The 24,169-nt window shown below is 38.8% G+C and overlaps 1 protein-coding gene across 1 annotated transcript in view; it reads left to right on the forward strand.

The window, feature by feature from the left end:
- Positions 1–24,169, forward strand: part of LOC114039227 (guanylate cyclase soluble subunit beta-2-like) — a 90,015-nt gene that overhangs the window by 15,867 nt on the left and 49,979 nt on the right. Inside the window, exons 4-5 of the mRNA XM_027856916.1 lie at positions 19,925–20,085; positions 23,827–23,926. Coding sequence (XP_027712717.1) covers positions 19,925–20,085; positions 23,827–23,926 — 261 coding nt within the window. The remainder of the gene's footprint in view (positions 1–19,924; positions 20,086–23,826; positions 23,927–24,169) is intronic.

Genomic DNA, 24,169 nt, shown 5'->3' on the forward strand with positions numbered 1-24,169 from the left:
TTAGATAAGCTATCTGAGGTTCAAGATACTTTATGGATGCAGCCTCATCCAATCAAAAACCATAGATCACAAACTCTCACTAATGTGAGGGAGATAACATGATTAGTTTAAAGCAAAGACATTAGATGAATTGACGTAGTGAGAAAAGAAGTACTAAAACATTTCTCCCATAAACTTGGGGCATAATCTCCTAAAATTACATAAACCATCAGTGGGGAAAAGCAGACATATAAAGGAAACATGAATGGAGGGGCATAGATCTAGGAAACATGTGTGATCAGAGCATATACACAACAAACACATATGGCCATGGTACAAATGTGGTGGGGCCTACTCACATGGTGGGGGCACATGTGAAGAGAAGAAACATACCTTCATTGTCCCTAGGCTATCAATGTCATTGATTTTGAAATGATGATTGTGTCATAGGTGAGTGAAGGGGACCTGGGCTCAAAGAGACCTGGGCCACTATCATACAAAAGTACAGCTTTTGTGAGGGACTTCTTCCAGTAAGTGGACCATCCATCATTGTGCATGAATCTTGTCCTTTCCAACACACTACCTATTTGGGCTTCTGATTGAGCATGAGATCATATAGAGAGACCAGGAAGGAACCACTTAGTCCAAACCCATCATTTTACAGATGAAGAAATTGAGGCTCAGGAAAGTTAAGTGATCTGTTCAGGTCACACAAGTATTAAGTGGTAGAGCAAGGATATATCCAATGACTCCAGAATAAAATTAGTGCTCTTTCTACACAGTAGCCAATTTTCAGTAGAGAGTTGGGAGGAGAGGAAGAAGATGAGACTACAAGAAAATGGGCAAGGTAGCACAGGATGGCATTGATATAGGAGTAAAGGGGGGAGGCGAATATTCACTCAATGGAGGTCTCAATGAAGAGGACTTCAGTGGGAGGAAGATGTATTCTTTAATTGGAGTTGGAGACCCTAGAATGGATCTAATCTATTGGGAGTTAGTGCATATGAGGACCACTCCTTTGAGACAGTACCATACCTCCCTGGACATCTTACCCTCGGAGGAGAAAAATTATCTGTCTCCTTGCCTCTTATTCTTATTAATAAATTTTGGGGTAGCACAATGTCAACAATAGATAACCATGGTAAAAATGGCAGAAGGTGGTGGAGGATGGGAGGAAGACTTAAGGTTCAATAGATATGATAAAAGGAGGAGGTAGAGGCAATCACTAAGGGTAAAATTTACCTTCTCAATAGTTTGATCTAGAAAGGTCTCTGTGCACAATTTCCTTTTATTTATTTATTTATTTTTGGTAATTTTTGCTAGGCAATGGGGTTGAGTGACTTGCCCAGGGTCACACAGCTACAATTTCCTTTTATTCCATGTTTGTTGTTGTGGCTGTCTCTTTGCAACCCCTTTTGGGGTTCTCTTGACAAAGATACCGGAGTGGTTTGCCATTTCCTTCTTTAGTTAATTTTACAGATGAGGAAACTGAGGCAAACAGGGTTAAGTGATTTATTGTTGTTGTCATTTGAGAGTTACTGGGGACTGAAGAAAATGTCTACTTCCCCACCTTGTTGACTATATAACTTGCCATAGCTACACTTGAAGGAATGATAGGATTTGAGGAACCATGAGACCATCAAAAGGCCCATAGAGGGCAAAGAAAACAAGGCATGCATGTGACCATACTAAGGTCCCCTATAGGAGAGTGGGAAGGGTCAGAAGCCTCAGATGCTATGCTTTTGGTAAACTTGAGTATTTGTTAGTGAAGGTTATAAAAAGAAGGGAGGAAACAACACTTTTTTTTCAACACCTGCAGTGCTTGGTTTAATGTCATGCCTCTGGGAAGCTAACAGAGTCCCTAAGTTTTTAGATTTTCCTCTTGGTTTAGTTATAGGTTATTTACCCATTCATTAAACAAGCATTTATTAGGCACCTACTATGTGCAACAGACTGTGCTAGGCACTGGGGATAAAACGACAAAAAATAAAGCCATCTCTGATCTCAAGATGTTTATATTTTATAGAGGCAAAACAACAAGTAAACAGAGAAGTAAATACAAAAATACATTCAAAGGAGTTACACAGTAATTTTGGAATGATGGCACTAACAACTGAGAGTCATAAAGGCTTTGTATAGGAGTAGCACTTGAACTGAATCTTGAAGTCAGCCCCAGGAAGGATAATCATTAATCAAGCATGAGTTCTTGCTAACACATTCGGTCAGCCAGCTATACTGAGTCTCATAGAGACAGGTGGCTTTCCCAGAAGGCAGTAGTCACCCTTGATGCTTGGGAAAGGCATTGAACATATTTCTGTTTCATGTGATTTTTTTTAAACCCACTGATCTTTTTGTTGTTTTGTTAAAGCAATAAATAACTTCAGCTCAGTGCTTCTGGATCTAGCAGGTTTCTTTGTCATCTATTCTATCAGTTACTTCCATGTATCTCTGCTATAGTTTCCTGGACTTCTGCGGATAAAGAAAATCGACAGAAAATCTGTGTAAAAGAGAAGCAAAATGACTTCTTGAAATTTAGAGGGGTGGGGATGAAGTAATTGAATATTTCAAAACCAAAGTATGTGCCATTAATGGTCTGCCACCATTGTCAACACCAGCTTTAGTTCAACCTGTTGCCACCATCAGTGTGCTAATTAAGTAGCTCTTGTCTGGCTGTGTCAGGCACTCTGAATGGAGTGGAGTTGGGCAGAGCTGTGCAATGCCATCCTAAATGAAGGCTGACAGAAGGAAGTAGACTTCTGACTGGGAGAAATCCAGGGGATAGAATGGTCGTGGAAAATCATTTCCATTCAGAAATGTGTTCACCCCTGTTCATTTGGCACCAGAACCCTGACAATTCAAAAGTGAGTTGTGGCTAAGATGTGAGTCATGGTTCAGAGAATAAAGCATGCATGTGGGATGCTTACTTCAACTTTTAGAAATCATAGGAGGCTCCAAGAGAAGTAAAGCTCTCCCATAGGTGAGTGAAGGGGACACTTCTTTAAAGGGATAGTGACATTCAGGAAATAAGCCATTTTTTGTCTCTATTACAGGAGTTCTTAAACTGGGATCCACTAGATCAGTGGAGTTCAGTTTCTACAGTGATTTCAGTGGTTCATCCCAATTTGGATGGGGAAAATGACATCATCATTTTCACTAACTTCTAACTGAAAGTTAGGATTTCCTTCCACTTGAAAAATAAAAACCCACTATTTTGGGAACCAGCCTGCCAACAAAAAGGTTAAGAATATGTGCTATAGAAAATACTTAGTCAGTCTTAAGCAATGTATAAACAAGAGTGATGATTCTTATGTAGAGCAGGGATTCTTACGTATATGTGTGTTCTTAAGTGGTGAAGGTGTGGGAAAAGGGCTGGAGATGGCAAAGAGAAATTTTAGAGAGAAAAAGGAAAAAGGGGGCTTGGAGGATTATACCTGTTTCCTCCATCCTTTTTCTTTTCATCCTTTCCAGAAATTCACTAGCTAGACTGTGGTTCCTACCAGAAGTGCTTACGGATGGTTTATTTGAAAAAGGGAGGATTAGGGCAGCCAGGTGGCACAGTGGATAGAGCACTGGCCCTGAAGTCAGGAGGACCTGAATTCAAATCCGGCCTCAGACCAAACACTTGACACTTACTAGCTGTGCGACCCTGGGCAAGTCACTTAACCCCAATTGCCTCAGAAACAAAAAAAAAGTTCATAAAAGAAAAAGGGAGGACAAATAGTGTGAAGGAACATTCCTCCCCATAGCACATTTGTAGATGTTCCCGCCTACAGGACATGCTAAAAAACTGAGACATATATGTGATTATTTGGAAGCCAGGCTAGTGCCCACTTTATGTGTGGAAGTGGGGATGGGGGGAGGAATGCTTCTCACCCTTACTAACACACAACAATAACTCACATTTTATAGTGCTTCAATGTATTAAAAACTTTCCTCATAACCACCTTGTGATATGTAGCACAAATATAGTCTTATTTTTTGTTATTGTTTTTCCAGTTATTTTTCAGTTGTGTTCAACTCTTCATGAACCCATTTGGGGTTTTCTTGAAAAAGATACTAGAATGGTTTGCCATTTCCTTCTCCAGCTCATTTCACAGGTGAGGAAATTGAGGCAAACGGGGTCACATAGCTAATAAATGTCTGAGGCCAGATTTGAATTCCCAAGGCCTGGGACTCTGACCACTGTACCACCTAGCTCTGCTGTGCCACCTGGCTGCTCAGAAGAAGAAATGGAGGCTAAAAAAGGCTAAGGGACTCATTCATGGTTACATGGCTAATAAGTGGTAAAGCTGGGACTCAAGTTCAGGCTTTTTAACTCCAGGGTGAATCTTATTCCTACTATATCTAAAGCTCCACACAGGTCTTAGGTAGGTGATATGCACTGGTAATATAATGCTTTTTTAAAGAATTAATTGAGAAAGTTCATCCTGGTGGTTGTTTTAGTCCTTCATTCTCAAAGAGGTCCATGACATCAAGGAGGTGCAGCTATGACATGCAAGTGAATTGAATCTAAGTGAGAAGGGCTGTACAAAACCCCCAGTCTCACTTTCTCCTCCCTCATCCAGGTATCACTCAAAGAAGGGGAGACCTTTCCTTCTTTTTAAATTGATGCCTTTTGTTTTTAAATTACACTCATTTCTGATTATATAGTTTCCCTCCTCTCCCTTCAAGACTTCCTTTGTAACAAAGTTTAAAAAAGAAAAAGAAAGGCCACAAACACATCAAAAAACATTAATGGGAAGAATGGAAACACATTGGAAACACGAGTCAAGGATGTACTTGTGGAGATCATGTGTGGCCAAGGCATACATGTGGAAGGACAAATATAAGGGTTCACACATGTAGGGAAGTACATGGAAAAATGTGTGGCCAGGCTATACACGTGGAAGAGCATACAGCGAACAGGTGTGGCCAGGGCACATGCATGAAATGCAACTCATACTTCCACTGCTACTGATGTCTTCTAGTGATGTCATCATGCTGCTCTTGCTGGCTCTGCAACTTAATGGTCACTTCCAAAAAGCATGGCCTCTTCCGGAGGCTTCCAAGCACAGTCCTACTGGGTACAAGAACATGGAGCTTTTCTCTGCTTTTTCAGTTTCTGTCTTCAGTTGAAATCCTTGCCTACAGTACTATAGCTTCCTCATAAGAGGGGCCTCTGCCATGCTCTTTTCATTCAAAAGCCAAAGGATTTTATGACTCTTTTAGAAAAGCAGTTGCCATTCTTTCAGCCTTGGGACAAGTGATAGTTCAAACTGTGGAGGTGGGAGAGGTAATCTTTGTCAGCTTTATTTTGTTTTTTCCTCAATAGAGTAGCCTTTTTCTTCTTTGCCAGAATCTTGGCTAGAGGACTTCTCTGTCCCCTAGCAGAAGTTCTTTGTCCTAGGCACTAAGCTTATTAGATCACAAAAGAAGAGTTCTCCCAGCTAGCTAATGCTCTCAGGCTTAATCTTTTCTTTGGACTAAGCTTGCTGGTCATTGGGTTTAGGTTTCCGAGGGTGACCTCAGTCTAGTTTATGGTGAGCATTCTGTACACTTGAGATTTTAATCTCTGAAAACTAGACTATACCCGGTCTTTACCCTTGTGTTATTTACCTAATAACTGCAAATGAACTCTGGGGTTCAGAGTCCCCCTTCCCTGCAGTTTGTTCAACTAAAACCCTCTTCTGTCCTTCAATGTAGATGAATAGGTAAGGGAAAGGTACAGAAATAGTGTAACCCAGATGGCAAGATCTCTCCTACCTGCCCAGATTAAGGCATGTTGATGCCAGGGCATCAACAAAAATTGATTGCTTGTTAACTATGTATAAATCACAGATATATGTAAGTTACAGCACCAGATGCTGCCATATAAAAATTTAAAAAAACCCTACATTGTCCAAGTTATTAGAGAGGTTAGAAGGAAGGAGTGATAAGACATGTGCACAAAGAATCATAATACAAGATAGAATAATTAAATGCATGGAAGAGTTAAAAGTGGCCTGAGAGATTTGAGGGAAGAGGGATCATTCCTAGGTGGGGAGCTGGTGGGGATAGAAGGGAGGTTCCAAATGTCTTAGTTAAAAAAATTGCTGTAGTTAGTGCTGAAGGTGTGTTTTTTTCTTATCTAGAATAAAAGTTCATATCCTGAAATAAAGATTTTATGTCAAGGATAAAAATCATTAAGTGTGAAATAGGGATTTGGGAGGTAACCACACGAACATGGATGGGAAAAATGGATTTTAATAGAGCTTGGAGAATAGAAATCAGGGCTCAACCTGAGTGGTGACATCTTTGAGACCACTTTTATTAGAGAGGATTATTGAAGCAGGAGGCTTTAGGGGGCAGATCATTAAACCAGAAGAAGACCTGGCTTCTGTTCCCAACTGTCTACCAAGAGATATTATGGCTATTTCATTGTTTTGTCTGTCTGGTATTGATTTCTATAAAACTTAAGAGAACTCTTGCTTTCTACTGATTTAAAAAAAGGAAAATTATAGTATAGCATAGTGGAAAGACTGCTAGAGTTGGAGTCTGTCAAAATCTGGGTTCAAATCCCATCTTTGACACTTACATAGCCCATGTGACCACTGATATATCCCATCATTTCTCTGGGGCTCAATTTCCTCATCTACAAAAGGAGGAATAATAGATGGAGTATAAGGCTTGGGGCAAGAAGACCTAGGTTCAAATCCTTCTTCTGACTCTTATTAACTGTAGTAAGTTTCTTAACCTCTATGTGCTTCTGGTAACTTCTTAGGATTAATTACTAAGTCAGAGATGGGTTATAAGTTGCATTCCACTGATCTCACAGAGTTGTCGTGAATGGTATATGTAAAATAGTATATATGTCTTTTTTTTCCAAAGATTTGAACCCCACAAAGAAGATTGATGAATATGAAACAGATCTGATTTCTGTGGTTTTCAGACCCATTTACAATGCAGTTAACTATAAAGAATATTAAGATTGACAGAGAGAGCTGCTAGAAGGATCATTATTATTACAATTAAGTTGCATTGTCTTCTCTGCTGGTATAAAAAAAAAACTCTGGGACCTAAATCTACTACTTTTAAGCAGCTGTTGAGGTTTTTCAAGGCCACTGCAACAGGATGCTTTCTGATTAGCATAGTTCAAGACAGGACCAGATGGCACTTTGAGCATTTCATAAGTAATTATTCTGTATATGAATAAATGCCTACTTAGCACATAAGTAGGTTATTAGTGAACTGAAGTGGTAAAATACACACAACACACACACAGTAATTTGCCATAGCCATGGCAACCCATACTATAACTGCTAAGAATCTAATAGTCAAATGCTTTTGAGCAATAAACCTGACCATTTCTGTGTGGGAAATGACAACTGTCAAAGTGAATAAATAGCAATGAGCCATCTAGTTCGTTCTCTAGTTAGAACACTGGAGAAATGATAGCATAAACATATCCTAAGAGAAAACCAAACTGGACTATTTGGATTCAATTTACATGGGAATTTGTGTTGGTGGATGAATATAGCATGCTTGGCTGTCAGTAGACGTGCTCTCTGATATACGAGTGCCCAATGAGATAGGAAGAGAGAGGAAGAGGAGTGGAGTCAAAGGCAAATGACCTCGGTTCTTTAAGTTTCTGCCTTAACTCAACTGTAAGATAACATTGGCAACCTGGTATAGTGGATAATTCCTGTAAACCCTACTACCAGGGAAACTGAGGCTGATAGATTTCTAAAGCTCTGGAATTTTTAGCTTCAGTAGGGCTACTGCTTATCAAGTGAGTCGAGCGCCAATATGGTGAGCCTCTTGGAGCCAAGAAGCCATCAGGCTGCCGAATGAGGGACAAACTGTCCCCGCCCCCATCAGAAATAGAGCAAGTCAACATGTTTGTGTAAACTAGTGGTGGGATCAGTCCTATGAAACAGGTGCTGCCCTTCTAGCCTGGGTAAGATAGAGAGACCCAGTCTCAAGGACAACAAAACCAAACCAAAGATAACATTAGCAAGTCTAAGGAAGCTTTCCTAAGTATACATAGATGAATAAAATTAGGAAAGACAGGAAAAACTTGGTGATATTGTTTATGACACTTCGTACTTCGTATATAAACTATGTGACACTTGGGACATTGTATTAGTGTAAGCAGCCTCTAATGGTTCATCTGCTGCCTTCCTTAAACCTAAAGAAAGGTTTTCTTTAAGTCTAAGGTAGGCCATTCTTAATTATTCAGTGGGGGAATATAATATGTCAGTTCTTCACCAGGTGGAGCTCTACTCAAGCCACTAGTCCAGAGGACTCATTAGAGTCCCTCTGGTACATGCACAAGATAGCCTCTAAAACATTGTACTTCATGGTTCTGAGCCCCAGTGCAGAGTTGTTTATAATCTACCCTAGTCAGGTTCTGAATTTGTCTAGGTAATGATATGAAATGTTACTCCAAATATTAAAAACCACAACAATGGCTCCTCTCCACCTCATCTCTCTGGAATTTTCTTTCACTTGAATAATCCACTCCACCCCCGCCCCCCATTACAATACAGAGGTAGTCACCATAAAGTGGTCATGTAAAGCTCCTTGAATTCAGGGACTGTTATGTATTTGTCTTTTAATCCCTAGAACCTAGTAGATAGTAAGCACTCAATAGATACTTATTGGCTGACTGAACCTAATGAAAATGAAAGGAAAACATTAAGCACTTTGCCTTGACTCTTTCCTGAAACTTCTGCCGGTTTCCCTCCTTGTTTTTTGGATACAACTGGGAGATTTTTGAACTGCACTCACATAGAGATCGTAGATAGAAAATAAGGAAGAAAGGTATGTATGTCTGGGAATTGAGCTGCACACAAGGAAGGGAACATGGGGAAAGCCAAGGCGTGGTGCTTAGTCTCCCCACACCTGGCTCACCAATCCGTGATTGATCATTTCCATCACCTGGGATCTCTTCAAGCTCTGGTTGCTGAGTCTTTTTCCAGGTTGGTATCACCTTCACAGTACTGTTCTAGACTCATGGGTCTTAGTCACACCACAGTTGCAGCTTCTGGCCGTGACAGCCTGTACTGCCTGGCAATCTCCAATCCCAAAATCTTAGCCAAATTGCAGTGGTTCCTTGATCCCTGTCACTCACATGGCAACCTAGGAATCCAATTCTCAAAATGAATTGCTGTTTGTCCATAGCCGCAATGCTCCTTGTATCCCCCGTGGCAGACACAAAGTTTCTCTCAAAAGTAAAGGACAAAGACATAGTGAGCTTATTGCCTGTGTGACCATATGTCAGTTTGTCACTTCCAATGTCTCACAATTTTCTTTCTGCCTTTGGGAATTTCCAAGTGTCCCTCAGTTCTCCAAAGAGACGAAACACATTGCAGAAACACTTGCTGCATGTTCCCAATGATGACATGTCTCCATGAAAAGTTGCCCAACATACTAACAACAGTCAAAATGAAAACTTTCATGCTGTCATTTCCAAAACACACTACCAAACTTCTCCAGCCAGTGATTTCATCTCTCTAACTCACTACAACTGTGGCTTAGATCTTTATGAGTTCTGTTTTTGTAACCTCAAAGTTGCCTGTGACTCAGAGTTAAGGGACTTGCCCATGGTCACATATCTAAGTGTTAGAGGTGAGATTTAAACCTAGATGTGTCTGATTCCAAGTCCATCATTGTGGCATAGCACATAGAGTTGAAAATTAAAGTCAATGAATCTTGGGTTCAAATCCAGATTCTGGCAAATATAATCTGTGTGACTATAGGCAATTCACCTCTTTCAGACTAGGGCAACTCTCCATATAATGAACAAGTATTTAAGTGCCTACTGTGTGCTAAGCACTGTGCTAGGTGCTGAGGAATATATTTAAAAAGTCACTGTTCACAAGTTTACTCTAAGACCTATTGACTACATTATAGATAAATTAAGGAAAAAGGGAAAACAGGTTGTTATTCCAAACTCATGAAATCACAGATCTTTTAAAGTGTTGAAATAATCTCAATGTAAATATCAATTTCTGTTTTTCCTTCATTCCCCAAAGTATTTTGCTAATAAAAGGCATGGTTCATCTTCTTTGACAAGAAGACTAAGGTCCCTCATCTCCTGTCTTCCGTATCTCAGAACCTCTCCATGCCATCACTCATCCTTTTCTTCTTGGCTACAGTCTCAGAGAATGTGATGGGCCAATTCCTTGTCAAGGTTAACTTCTCCACTTGTGTCCTTAACACTGTCCAAACCACCCGTACCCCATTTTCTCTATTATTTTGCAAAATTGATAATTCGTATATGACACTTGACAACCCCCTTCTTGATATTTTCTCTACCCTTGCCTTCTGTGATTTTTTTCTCATGTGGTTTTTCTTCTACCTATCTGGCTGAGCCTTTCCAACCTTTCTTACTGTTCTTTTGCCTACCTACTGCTCCTAAGTTTGGGTGTTCCTATAGTCTCTTTCCGAGTCTTCCTCTTCACTTTCTTTTTTTCATAATTAAAAAAATTCTATTTATTTTTGTACCGGCCTCGCCGACCTTGTGTCGGCCGCACCGACCCTCTCCTCCTATAAGGAGCAGGCTGCCAGAGTCATACTCACTCTCGAGTCTTCGGTACTCAGCCGGATAAACACACAGAGACGAGCCATCGGGAGGCGCCAACACCAGAGCTTTATTCAGAGGCCATCACAGCAAGCCATCACAGCAAGCCCAAGCAGCAAGGCCAGAGCAACAGAGCAGGAGCCAAGAGAGAGCGCATGATCTGACCACGCTCGTCCTAAGTACCTACCTAGCCCCTCCTCCCCAGCCCGCTTACTAGCCAATGATTGTAGGGTCAGATACCGGAAGGGGCTGTCTGAGTTTAGCACACCAAGGGAGAGGGAGTGACGTAGGAGGCTAGGACCGGATACAGGAAGGAGGCGTCTGGGATTAGTGCATAGACAGAGTACGTGACCTTAGGAAGTCAGGAAGGACACAGGAAGGAGGAGTCTGGGGTCAGTGCTACACAAAGGGACCCAGGAAGTCAGGAAGGTCACAGGAGGCGTCTGGGGTTGACGTTGCATATAGGGAGGGGACTAAGCAAAGGGAACTCAGTCCTCTGCCGTCCCACTCCCACGTGGCACCGCCCCTTGCCTCAGGAGCACAAGCTCTGGCTACTTCCTTGCACCCAGCTTATCTCACATAGCACTGCCCACTGCCTCAGGGCTTCTCCGTACCCAGCCCATCCCAGTCCACCACGACTCCGCCTACCACAGCCCCTGCCTCGACTTCCAAAATACCCAGATTCTACCCTAATCTTGCCACAGCGCCCAACTGGCAACTGCCAACATCAGACAGTCCCTCACATATTTTATTTTTGATTTATGGAATAAAACAAGCATTTTCATAACATAATATAATTTTTAAAAAATGATTGCATAAGAAAATGCAAATCTATTACATATAACTTGTTATTCCTTTTAAATATATAATAAAGTTATCATGTAAATATCTTTTTTCCCCTCCCCACCCCCACCCTAAAGATGGCTACCACTAGACACAACTATATATACATGTATATGCAAAATCATTCTATACATATTTCTGTTTATCAGTTCTTTCTATGGATGTCAGTTCTTTCCTCTTCATTTTCTAAACTCTTTCCCATGGGGATCTTTCATTCTCATACCTTCAATTACCATCTCTATGCAGACGGCTTCCATATCAGTCCCCTATCTTCCAGGTCTGTACCTCCAACTAACTGCTAGTCATCTCTACTTGCCATCTAGTCTGATGGCATGTCACACTCATCATGTCCAAAACTGAACTCATCATTCCCTCTTAAACCTTTCCCTCCTCCAAATTTCTCTATTTCCATTAATAATATTTTTGTTTTCTCAGTCATTCAGGCTTGAAATATCAGCACCATCCCATCTCTCATCAACCATCTCCATTTAGTTTCTACTTCCTGTTGGTTCTATCACATCAGTATCCCCCTCATCAATATCCTGTTCTTTTTTCCCTGTTTTCACATTCCTAACACTAATTCAGGCTTCATCACTTAACCCCTAGGATTTTATAATAACCTTCTAAATGGTCTCTCTATTGGTCTAATGGTCTCCAGTTTCTCCACTCTTTAATCCATCCTCCCTCCACACAGCTGTTAAAATAATCTTCCTAATGTGTAGTTTTAATCATATCATTCCCCTTATCTAGAGAGCAAAAGCCTTCACTGTCTCCCTTTTACCTGTAGAAAAAAATACAAACTCCTAAGCCTAGCAAAAGGCCTTCAATGATATGATTCTAATGTATCTTTCTGGTATCATTTTATGCTGCCCCAATTCACAGAATCTAAATTTCAGTGAAATCTGACTTTTCACCACTATCTGATGTTGTTCTGAATTCTCCCGTTCTTGGAATATACTCCCTCCTCATCTCTGACATTTGAAATCCTTTTCCTTTAAGGTTAAACTCATGAAGCTTTTTCTAATCCTTCAGTTGAAAGAATTCCTTCCATCCTCAAAGTCCTTTTCCCCCTCCTAAATATCCCTAAAGTCCTTCTCCCAGTTCTGACACACCTTCAACTTGGAAGACTTTGAGTCTGCTTCCAGTGATAGACTGTATGACAGTCATCTGAGGACCAGACAGCCTACACTGAGAGAGACTCATAACCAGGTTGGCTACAGAATGTTAATTTCCTTTTTTGGTTATGGTCACTCTTGAAGAGCATCTATTAAATTGTAAAGGACTTGTGATTTACCTTGGGGAGTCCCAGGGCAGAGAGGAGTCCTCTTCATTGACAAAGAAATATAGGAGACTGGATTTGGAACCTGATTATATTTTAGAGGTATGGGAGAAGAATCAAAACAAAGGCTTTGAAGATGGCAGATTAGGTAAGTTGCAGTATCGCTGCCAGAAGTAGTGGAATCAAAAAGAAGCCTCAGTTTCCTCATCTGTAAAGTGAGCTGCAGAAGGAGATGGTAAACCACTCCAGTATCTTTGCCAAGAAAACCCCAAATGGGCTCACGAAGAGTCAGACTTTACTGAAATGACCAAACAACAACAAATAGATTTCTAGATTTAAAAAAAGCAAGCAAAAAGTTCTGTATTCACAGACCAGCTTTGTTGCTTTAAACTAGCCTGGCTTCCAGTCAGCAAACACCTCATGAGGCAGGTCCTAGGGAGCAGGGGAGGCCTCCCCCCTTCTATGTGCTTTCCTTGGCAGGTAATGAGGTGCACCTGTTCAGTGCAACACAGTCCAGCAGGAAGCACAGCTGTTTTCTCTCAGCCTGGACAAGCTGGGGACAAAGGGAAGGAGGGAGGCTAGGGGAGAAGGAGGAAGGAAGGAACAAACCACTTTTCAAGAGTTCCCCCATCCAGGGACTCATAAGCACTGGCTGGGATTTGGATAGGAATTTAACATAAGCCCATTCAATTCTCCTAGGAGTGTCGTCAGGTAGCATAGGAGAACTACTAGATTCCTGTCTGCATCTGGCTGAGCCTCCACCAGCTAAATAGGAATTGAGGCAATTGCTTTCCTTTCATATCTTCCCTACATTTATTGGTTTTGTTTGTAGCGTTTGACTAATATTTTTTGGAAGGTATAACTCACCTCTCACAAAAACAGACTGATTATTCAGATACCTTCCTTTTAGAGCTAAGAGGAGACACCCCAATGGTTGGTATTATGAGAAACTGGAGCCCAGTACTTGATCAATGGCTTTCTTCTGGATGGAACAAGCCAGTAGGGGGCACCATGGACAAAGTTATTGGGTAAGGAGGTGCAGGCTTGACTATGCTGTGACCCTTACCAACTAGCTAGGGAGGCTAAGCCTCTTGAGGGGTCCAGGTTTTGGATTTTCCTTGGTAAGGACCATGTAAAGAGTTTCTTTCTGATCTGTGTTAGCCTCACATCCCCCAAAAAAGAAATCTAGGGGGCTTTGGTAAGGGGAAAACTTCTGTGGTACACTTGACTCTAACCTAAAGTATCTTGGAACCCAAGGAGTGGTGAGCCTGCCCAGCTAGCCTCAGTCAAGAGTGAGTCCCTCTAATAGGCTCTTAGGTTCCACCCCACCCCCTACCCAGGTCCATAGATCTAGGGGTATCCTTGGGATGCCTCTAGGTTACCAGATATAGACAAGGGGCCAGATTACTTATGGTATGGCACCAAAGAAATCATATTGTCCAAACAGATTACAGTTTATCTTACATTTGTTACCTTTTAACTGGTATCTCTCCAATGGGGTTTTAGGAATCACTCCAGAGTCATCAGTCACACATTTACAAACTATCTTTTAAGGTGTTTCCCACCTGAGAAAATTTCCTCATGTCTTTAAAAGGATACCTATATCTACATCTATACACACACATACATAGACTTCATACGTATATGTATGTGTATGCATATTTATATCTACATATATATCTATAGACACTTGTTAACTTTCATTTCTGAAAGTGACATTTAATAAATTAGTCCCTAAATTCTGGAGCATATATCTTTTTTTTTAAATTTATGTACTAAATCTGGCAGTGATCTTAAAAGGATACCACGTCAAATAATGATCAAGAAATTCAAAGAGAATCATCAGCAAATTCCAGCATCCAGATTAGGACTTCACAAAAAGATAGCCTGAAGCCAGCAGAGCTAAGGTCAATAGGTTAGATTTTTATAGCAGCACCATGATCAAAAAGCTCTAGGATTTCCAGAAGCCTGTAGTGGTACCCTGAATGGGGAAGTCCTGAGGGTGGGTAGGTGGGACGGGGTTAGTAATGGATCTCAAACTATACTCAAAAGCAATAATCATCAAAATTATTGGGTTTTGACCAACACCCCCAAAAATGAATAAGCGGGACATGAGGGAAAAGTGAACATAATAGCATAGTGTTTAGTAAAGCTAAAGACCTTAACTATTCAACCCAATTCGCTGGGAAAATTGACAAATAGTTTGGAAGAAAGTAGGTCCATGCCACCCATATGCTACAATAAAATCCAAATTAATATATGACCTTGATATAAAAGATCGTGATAGAAACAAATTAAAAGAGCAAGAAATGAGGTATCTTTCATAGCAAAGGATAGGGGAAGAGTTTATGACCATACAAAGGATAGAGAGGCTCACAGGAGATAAAATGCATAATTCTGATTACATAATATTGAAAAGCTTTTGCACACACTCAAAAAACTCCAATCTATCCAAAATTAAAAGGGAAAAATGACTAAGAAAAATCTTTATTGTTTCTCTAATAAATTCTTTAATAATTCTCTAAATTGCTTTAATAAATAAGTTTCTCTAAGAAATTTCTGATATCTAAGATATGCATGTGTGTGTGTGTGTGTGTGTGTGTGTGTGTGTGTGTAGGAACCAATTCAAATATATAAGAACAAGAGTAATTCCCCAAAAGGTAAATGGTTAGAAAATATGAAAATGCAGTTCTCAAAAGAAAAAAGCAAGCCATCGCCAACCATATAAAAAGAATTCTCCAAATCAGAAGTAGTTAGAGAAATGAAAATGAAAATGACTCTTGAGTTCCCACTTCATATTCCTATCAGATTGGCAAAGATGACAACAAAGAAAAGTACTGAAGGAGAGACAGAAGTAAGGTCATTAGTCTCACTGATGCACTATTGGTGAAACTATGAATTGGTCCAGCAATTATGATTTTTTGAAAAAATTATTTTAATGTACAACATATGTGTTTTAAACAGTATAATGATTGTAAAATGTAAATGGTGTCCATTTTAAATCTTGTGCATTTAAAACTTAATTTTTTTCAAATTAATGCTCCCTATTCATTCTTGATAATGGTAATGGTAATAGTAGTCTTACATCATAAAGGGTTTTTAGTAGTAAGATGAAACAGTGTATTTCCTTTCCTCTTTGGTATTATGGCTCAATACTTGAATTCTAATTCAGAACAATGCCACCGCACAACAATAAATTATATTGAAATAAGTGTTGCGTATCATAGCATAAATATTCATTGCTATTTTTTTATTTTTAAAATTTCTTTGCCCTTCCCACCATCCTCCTTTCCCTTCAATATGTAGATGCATAGTTGAGCAAAACAAATGCCCACACTGGTCATATTTGAAAATATGTCTCTTTCTACATCTTAAATTCATCACTTGTCTGTCAGGTAAGTGGCATGTTTCAATCATCACTCTCTTGGACTTGTGATTTATCATTTCATTGATCATAATTCTGAAGTCTTTCAAAATTAGTTTTCTCTCTAGTGTTGTTATGATTGTATAAATTGTTCTCCCAGCTCTGTTCACTTAGCTCTGTACCAGGTCATAGTGGTTTTCCTAATTTCCTCTGAAACTGACCATTTCATTATTTCTCAACACAAAACAGTATTTCATTATATTTATATACCATCATTTGGTTAGCCATTACCCAGTAGAAGGAAGACTATCACAAAACACTCAGCTATACCATTACTAGGACCATATGCCAAAGAAATCAAAGAAAAGGGAAAGAATTTATTTGTGTAAAAGTATATATAGTAACTTTTATCATGGTAGCTAGACAGGCAGTCAATAAACATTTATTAAGTGCCTACCATATGTTACTACACTAAATGTTGGGAATACAAAGAAAGGCAAAAGACTGCCTTTGACCTCAAAGAACTCATAGCCTAATGCAGGAAGACAATATGCAAACATCTATTTACCAAAAAAAAAAAATCTATATGCAAAACAAATAAATAATTGACAGAGGGAAGACACCAGAATGAAGAGGGATTGGCTCCCTATAGAAGGTGGGATTTCAACTGGGACTTGAAGGAGGTAAAGGAAGCCAAGAGACAGAGGTAAGATAGGAGAGCATTTTAGGGTAGCCAGTGAACATGCCTGGGGTAGGAAAATGGAGTGTCTTATTAAAGGAACAGCAAGGAGGCCAGCGTCAATGGAACAAAGAGTAGGTAGGGGGTGTAAGATATAAGAAAACAGAAAAGGTAGGAGAGGGGCTAGGTTATGAAAGGCTTTGAATACCAAACATAGAGTTTTATATTTAATCTTGGAGGTGATAAGGAGCCATTGAATTTTAGCCCCTGTCTTTCTGTCTGTCTGTCTCTCTGTATGTGTGTGCATGTGTATGTGTGTGTGTGTGTGTGTGTGTGTGACACAATTAGACCTGCAATTCAGGAAAATCATTTTGGCAATTAAGTGGAAGATGTGCTAGAGTGTCCAGTTTTCCCAGCAAATTTTTTGTCAAATAGTGAATCTTTCTTCCAATATTTAGGGTCTTTGGGCTTATCAAATTTTATACTGCTGTGTTTGTCTGCTTCTATATGTTATGTACTTAATCTGTTCAACTAATTAACTTGGTAATTAAGTAAATTAGTTTCTGAAAATTTCCTTTATTTCATCTTGAATTGGTAGAAGTTTTCATTTTTATTTTAAATACGGACAGCTTGGTTTTTCTCTTTTTTAAAAATCAGACTAGGTGTTTATCTATTTTATTAGTTTTTTTAAAATAGTTCTGAAAAAAAATTTTTAAAAATTAAAAAAAAATTTTTAAATTAAAAAAAATTTAAAACAGTTCTGAGCTTTATTTATCAAATCAATGGTCTTTTTTGCTTTCTATTTTATTAATATTCATTCTTTAAGGTCCCTTTATAGAACATAATTTTTCGTTATCTTGTAATTGATGTGTTCAAAATTTCTGTTTTTTTGCCCTTTTTTGTGAGGTCTCTGTGCCCCAATACATGGTTTTTGTAAGGAAGGGTACTATGTACATTTAAGAGTACATAAATTTATTTCTTTGCCTGTTCAGTAAATGCCAGCAATCTATCATCTTTTATTTTTCTATAGTTCTACCAAGGTCCCTAATTTCTTTCTTATTGATATTTTGAATAGATTTGTCTAGGTCTGAAAGAGGTTACATTAAAGTCTTCCATTCTTGCAGTTTTGCTATTTCTTTCTCCAATTTGATTAACTTTTAAAGTATTTAGATGCTATGCTATTAGGCATACATACACACAGAGTAGTAATATTGATTTGTTATCTATAACCTTTAAACATGATACAATTTCTCTGCTTATCTCATCTTATTTTGTTTATATTTATCATATTTATCATAGTCTTATCTGAAATCATGATTGTGTGTGTGTGTGTGTGTGTGTGTGTGTATAGAGGCATAAGTGTATTAAATCTTCCTTTATTTTGTTCAGATGAAAGTGAGCTTCATGGTATACCTGTTCCTCCTATCCCGTGGGCCTATAATCACATCATCTTATTTATGTATTAATGATTTCCTTCCCTTTCTTTTTTCTTTCTTCCCTAGTAGAGTCCCCTGTCCCTTACCTTTTTAGTTTTAACTAAGACCACTAAAATAGAACAAAACTACCCATAGACTTCCTATCATTTTAACTTTTTTCTATGACCCTCAGAGATATTAAGGTTCTAAGAAGATATTTATTTTCAGCCATTCTGAGAAGCAATTTGTAACTATGCCTAAAATCCTCATTAAACTGATAAATGTATTTTAAAAAATTAAAATTTTTTTCAATTAATAAGCATTGATTTTCTCTCCTTTCCACCTCCCCCACCAACAAACAAAAGAAAAAAAATCTTTGTAACAAATGTACATAGTCAAGTAAAGAAACTCCTATATTGTCTATCTTGAAAAATATGTCTCATTCTGCATATTGAGTCTATAATCTCTTTGTGTGAAGCTGGGGTCATGATTGGTTATTTCATTAAATAGAGTTCTTAAGTCTTTTAAAGTTGTTTTTCTTTACATTGTTGTAGTCATTGTAAAAATCATTTTTCTAGTTCTATTCACTTAACTTTGAAATCAGTTCCTATAAATCTTCCCAGGTTTCCTAAGATCCAGCTCTTTTATAATTTCTTACAGTATTATAGTATTCCATCATATTCATTCAAGATAATTTGTTCAACCATTCCCAAATTTGGGACACATCTTTAGTTACTAATTCTTTGTTACGATAAAAAGTGTTGCTGTAAATATTTTTATACATATGGCTCTTTTCCTTCTCTGTTTGGTCTCTGAGTATATGCCTAATAATTATATGGCTAGGTCAATGCAATGACTAACAATGACTCCAGAGGACCACTGAGAAAACCTGTTTCCCATAAACTGACAAAGAGATGGATGATGGAGTGTAGGTGCAAAATGAGACAGATATTTTTGAACATGCTCAATATCTAAAATTGTTGTTAGAAGGGAGGGTGATGGAGTAGCTAGGTGGTGAAGTGGATAGGGTCCCGACCTTGAAGTCAGGAGGACCCGAGTTCAAATTTGGCCTCAGACCAAACACTTGACACTTACTAGCTGTGTGACCCTGGGCAAGTTACTTAACCCCAATTGCCAAAAAAAAAAAAAAAAAAAAAAAAAAGGGACAGTGACCATAGTGGTAGTGATTCAGAGCAGAAAAGAAGGGAGCATTTTTTTTTTTGTTTTTTGTTTTTGCTAGGCAATGGGGTTAAGTGACTTGCCCAGCTAGTAAGCGTTATGTGTCTGAGGCCGGATTTGAACTCAGGTCTCCTGAATCCAGGGCCAGTGCTCTATCCACTGCACCACCTAGCTGCCCCGAACATTTTTAAATGTACAGAAAAGAACAGATTTAGTGGGATGCTCAGACAAGTAGGGCAGTTTAGGAACTAATGTGCTAAATTTAGTACGTAGTTAAAAAAACAATCTATGTAGTGAAGATGTAATGCTTTCATAAACAATCCCTTTTTTCTGCTCTTTGCATGTGGAAATGCTTGTGTTTGTTGGTATTTATCAAGCTCAGGATGATAGAAAATTAAATTTTTTTGGAAAAATAGGATTGTACTTGCAACATTTCTTATAAAATCATGACTACATTGATAGAGTAATTGATTATAAAACAGAACCCATAAAAATATCTCCCTTCCCCAAGGACAAAAACGTTCCTCCCAGGAAAGTCAAATATAGGTTTCAAACAGTGCATCAGGCACTCACTGAAAATGGACTAGCCCGATAATTTCCACAGTACTCAGTGACAACTTGGTCTGTGCTTTTCCCCATGCAGGTGTCTCCATGGAAGCTATTCTGAAGATGTTTGGAGAATACTTTTTTAAGTTCTGCAAGATGTCTGGCTATGACAGGATGTTACGTACCTTGGGAGGAAATCTGACAGAGTTTATTGAAAACTTAGATGCCCTCCATAGTTACCTTGCCCTCTCTTATCAGGTATAGTTTTGGGTTTGAGTGTCTTCACAATCATCTCCTTAATGGCTGGCCAGAACACATCTGCAGAGGGTAAGCTCCCTGCCCTCTTCCTGCTGTCACCGTGTCAATAAATCATGTCAATAATTTAGCAGTCTTTATTAGGTTAGTAAAGAATAGAAAATAATTAAAGTCTTTTTATAGCTGGACATCAAAAATTCAAAAGCAAAAACTAGAGGAAGGTGAATTTCTGGTGAGGGAAAAAATCTCTCCCCCTAGAACTGGTTTGGATTTGCAATTAAACCTTGGGAGAGCTTTCAGAGGGAACAAAGACAAGAGTGTAATCAGATTTGAGAGGGACTTTGGATTCTCTCTTTAGGGATACTGGCCTGGAAGAGGATGATAAATGGCTTGAGTAGTCAGACAAAAGGCAAGAGAAGCTAACAGGACCAATAGCCAGTGTAGGAAGCCATCCAACTCCAATTAGCTAACAGGATTACTGGCTGAGTTGTTAAGAAACGAATTTCCCTATTGGGACCTTTCCTTTTGGAGTTCATTTATATTTTTAAAGATCACTGGATATGCAGTTGCCTAGTATCCTCATGTTTTGGAGAAGAAAGAACTATATTTCAAAAGGTAAAATGGAGTGGACCATTCTCTATGCAACCAAAACTTTCCTTCAGGTGAGGATTCATTTCAGTTTGTTTTTCTCATAGTGAGCCTTTTTGTCAGCCCCCAAACAGAGAATACACACAACTAAGCCTCTAATAATTGACATGAAGTCAGGAAAGAGTATTGCATTCTTCATTTCCTGAGAGTATAGTGATATGTTGGTGTTTACACTCAGTGTTGTCCATGTCATAGGCACTTTATGGAATGCAAGCTCTCAGAGTCAGGAAGGTGGCAAAGTGGAAAGAGCCCTGGACCTGGAAATAATAAAGAACTAAGATTGAATCAAGCCTCAGTCAGTTACTAATGGCATGACCCTGGGCAAGTCACTTAATCTCTGTCTCAATTTTCTCAACTTCAAGTGAGGATGATAATAAAACCTACCTCACAGGGTTGTTGTAAGTCTTGAATAAGAAACTATTTGTAAAGTGCTTAGAACAGTGCCTGGCACATTGTTGTTGTTGTTGTTGTTGTTCAGTTGTTAAGCCATGTTTCTTTGTGACCCCATGGACCATACCACATCAGGCTCTTCTGTCCTCCAGTATCTCTCAAAGTCTGCCTAAGCTCATGTTCATTGCTCCCATGACACTACCTATCCATCTTATCCTCTGCCATTCCCTTCCCCTTTTGCCTTTAATATTTCCCAAAATCAGAGTCTTCTCCAATGAGTCCTGTCTTCTCATTATATAGCTAAAGCATATAAGCTTCAGTTTCAGTATTTGTCCTTCCAATGAATAATCGGAATTAATTTAAGTATTGACTGATTTGGTCACAGAAGGTTTTAGTGCAGTCAATGAAGCAGAAGTAGATGTTTTTCTGGAAGTCTCTTGCTTTCTTCATAATCCTTCAGTGTTGGCAATTTGATCTCTAGTTCCTCTGGCTCTTTGAAAACTAACCTGCACTTCTGATAATTCTAGGTTCACATATTGGGGGAACCTAACTGGCAGAATCTTAAGCACAATCTTCTGGCATGTGAAATGAGTGCAATTGTTGGGTAATTTGAACATTCTTTGACATCGCCCTTCTTTAGGATTGGGACATAAACTGAACTTCCCCAATCCAGTGGCCACTGTTGAATTTTCCAAATTTGCTGGCATATTGAGTGAAGCACTTTAACAGCATCATCTTTTAGGATTTTAAATAGCTCAGGTGGAATTCTGTCACTTTCACTAGGCTTATTATTAGCAATGTTTCCTAAAGCTCACTTAACTTCATTCTCCAGGATGTCTGATTCTAGATCAGTAACCACACCATCATGGTTATCAGTGATGTTAAGATCTTTCTTATATAGCTCTTTTTTATATTCTTGTCACATCTTCTTAATCTCTTTTACTTCTGTTAAGTCCCTACCATTTTTGTCTTTTTTTTCTTTGCGTGAAACATTTCCTTGATATCTCTAATTTTCTTGAAGAGATCTCTTACCTTTCCCATTCTCTTGTTTTCTTCTATTTCTTTGCATTGTTCATTTAAAGTATGAAATCTTTTTTCTTTTTAATATTGTTCATGGGTTTTCTTGGCAAAGATACTTCAGTGGTTTGCCATTGCCCCCTCCAGTGGATCACCTTTTGTCTGAACTCTCCACTATGACCTGTCTGTCTTAAATAACCTTGCATGGCATTGCTCATAGTTTTCCAAAATGTAAAGCTGCTTGAGAGCAAGGGTGATATCATTTCACGTTCATACCCTGGAAATCTAGTATAGTGTCTTTGAAATATCAGACACTTAACAAATGCTTGTTAATTTGAGCAGAATTGAAGAAATATCTATGAACTAATTCTTGGAGTGAGTGACTAGTGTCCAAAGTGTTTAACCTAGTCAAGCCTAGGAAGGTCAATTTGACAATTGAGTGGAGGATAGATTGGAGATATTTGAGGCAAGGAGATCAACCTGCAGGCTATTGCAATAGCCTAGGCATTAGGTGATGAAGCCCTGTACCAGGACCGTGGCAGTGTCAGACGAAAGAAGAGAGTTTCTGTGAAAAAATGTTACAAAGGTAGAAATGATAAGACTTGATAAAAGATTGGACAGAGGGTGATAGAGAGGGAAGAGCAGAGGCTGATACCTGGGTTGGGAATATGGTGGTATCTCAGTCAATAATAGGGAAGTGTGGAAGAGGAGAGGGTTTTGGGCAAAAGATGATGAATTCAAATTGGAAATATGATGTGCCAGCTAGGTGGCACGGTGGACAGAGTTGGACACGGCTAAAAAATGACCAAACAAAAAATAATGAGTTTAAGATGTTCACAATAATCTAGTTAGAGATGCCTAGTGGGAAGTTGGAAATGTAAGACTGGAGACGGATCAAGTTGTGATACATAAATGTAATAGAATATCACTATGCCATAAGAAATGATGAATATAAAGAATATAGAAAGCCTTAGGGAGACTTATATGAACTTCAACAAAGTGAGATAAGAAGAATGAGGAACACAATGAACAGCATGACAGTTAGCCAATCGACAAATGTTTATTAAATGCTTAGAATGTGTCAAACATTGTACTAAGCGATGAGGATAGAAAAGAAGGCCAAATAAACAAACAAAACTGAAAACAATTCTCACCTTCTAGGTGTACACATTGTAATGGAGAAGACAACAAAGAAATAACTCAATATATAGAAGCTATATACAGAGTAGATGAAGATAATCTTAAGACGGTAGGCATTAGCTGTTGGGGAAAACCAAGAAAGGTCTCCCAGGAAAGGAACAATTTGGCCTAAGTCTTGAAGTAGTAGACCCAGCCAGAAGTCTGTTGACCTAGTCTAGGTGAGAGATAATAAGTGTCTACAACATGGTGGTCATTGTGTGCATGTAGTAAAGGATATGAGAAATATCATGAAGGTAGAAATGTCAAGGTTTGGGAACAGATAATACATGTGAGGTAAGCTATTAAAGTGATGTTCTTGAAGTGCAAATATGACCATATCACAACCCCACCCATTTATAAATTAGAAGTAGCTAGGGAGCACAGTGGACAGAGTGCTGGGCTTGAAGAAAAAAAGACTCCTCTTTGCGAGTACAAATCTAAAAGGGTGATTTGGACAAATTAGACTGATGGAGGAAAATGTTTTTTGTTTGTTTTTTGCTTTTTGCTTAGGAAATGAACGCCCCGTCATTTAGAGTGGAGAAAGGGACAAATGGGACAATGCTTCTTCACTACTACTCTGATAGAAGAGGTCTGTGCCACATTGTCCCAGGTAGGAGATTAAGTTGATTGTTTCTTGAGGACTGAATCCTTGGGGGGGGAGGGTAGGGGAAAAATTTACCTAACTTTATTATATATTTAAAAGGAATAGCAAGGTATACATAGTAGATTTGCAGTTTCATGTGTAATCATCTTTTTATTATACTATCATATGGAAATGCTTGTTTTATTCCATAAATAAATTATGAAATTCCATAAAATAAATTTTTTAAAAAAGAATCCTTGAGTGCCTCTG

Source organism: Vombatus ursinus, unplaced genomic scaffold (genome assembly GCF_900497805.2).
Source record: "Vombatus ursinus unplaced genomic scaffold, bare-nosed wombat genome assembly UNPS02011700.1, whole genome shotgun sequence".
Taxonomy (NCBI): domain Eukaryota; kingdom Metazoa; phylum Chordata; class Mammalia; order Diprotodontia; family Vombatidae; genus Vombatus; species Vombatus ursinus.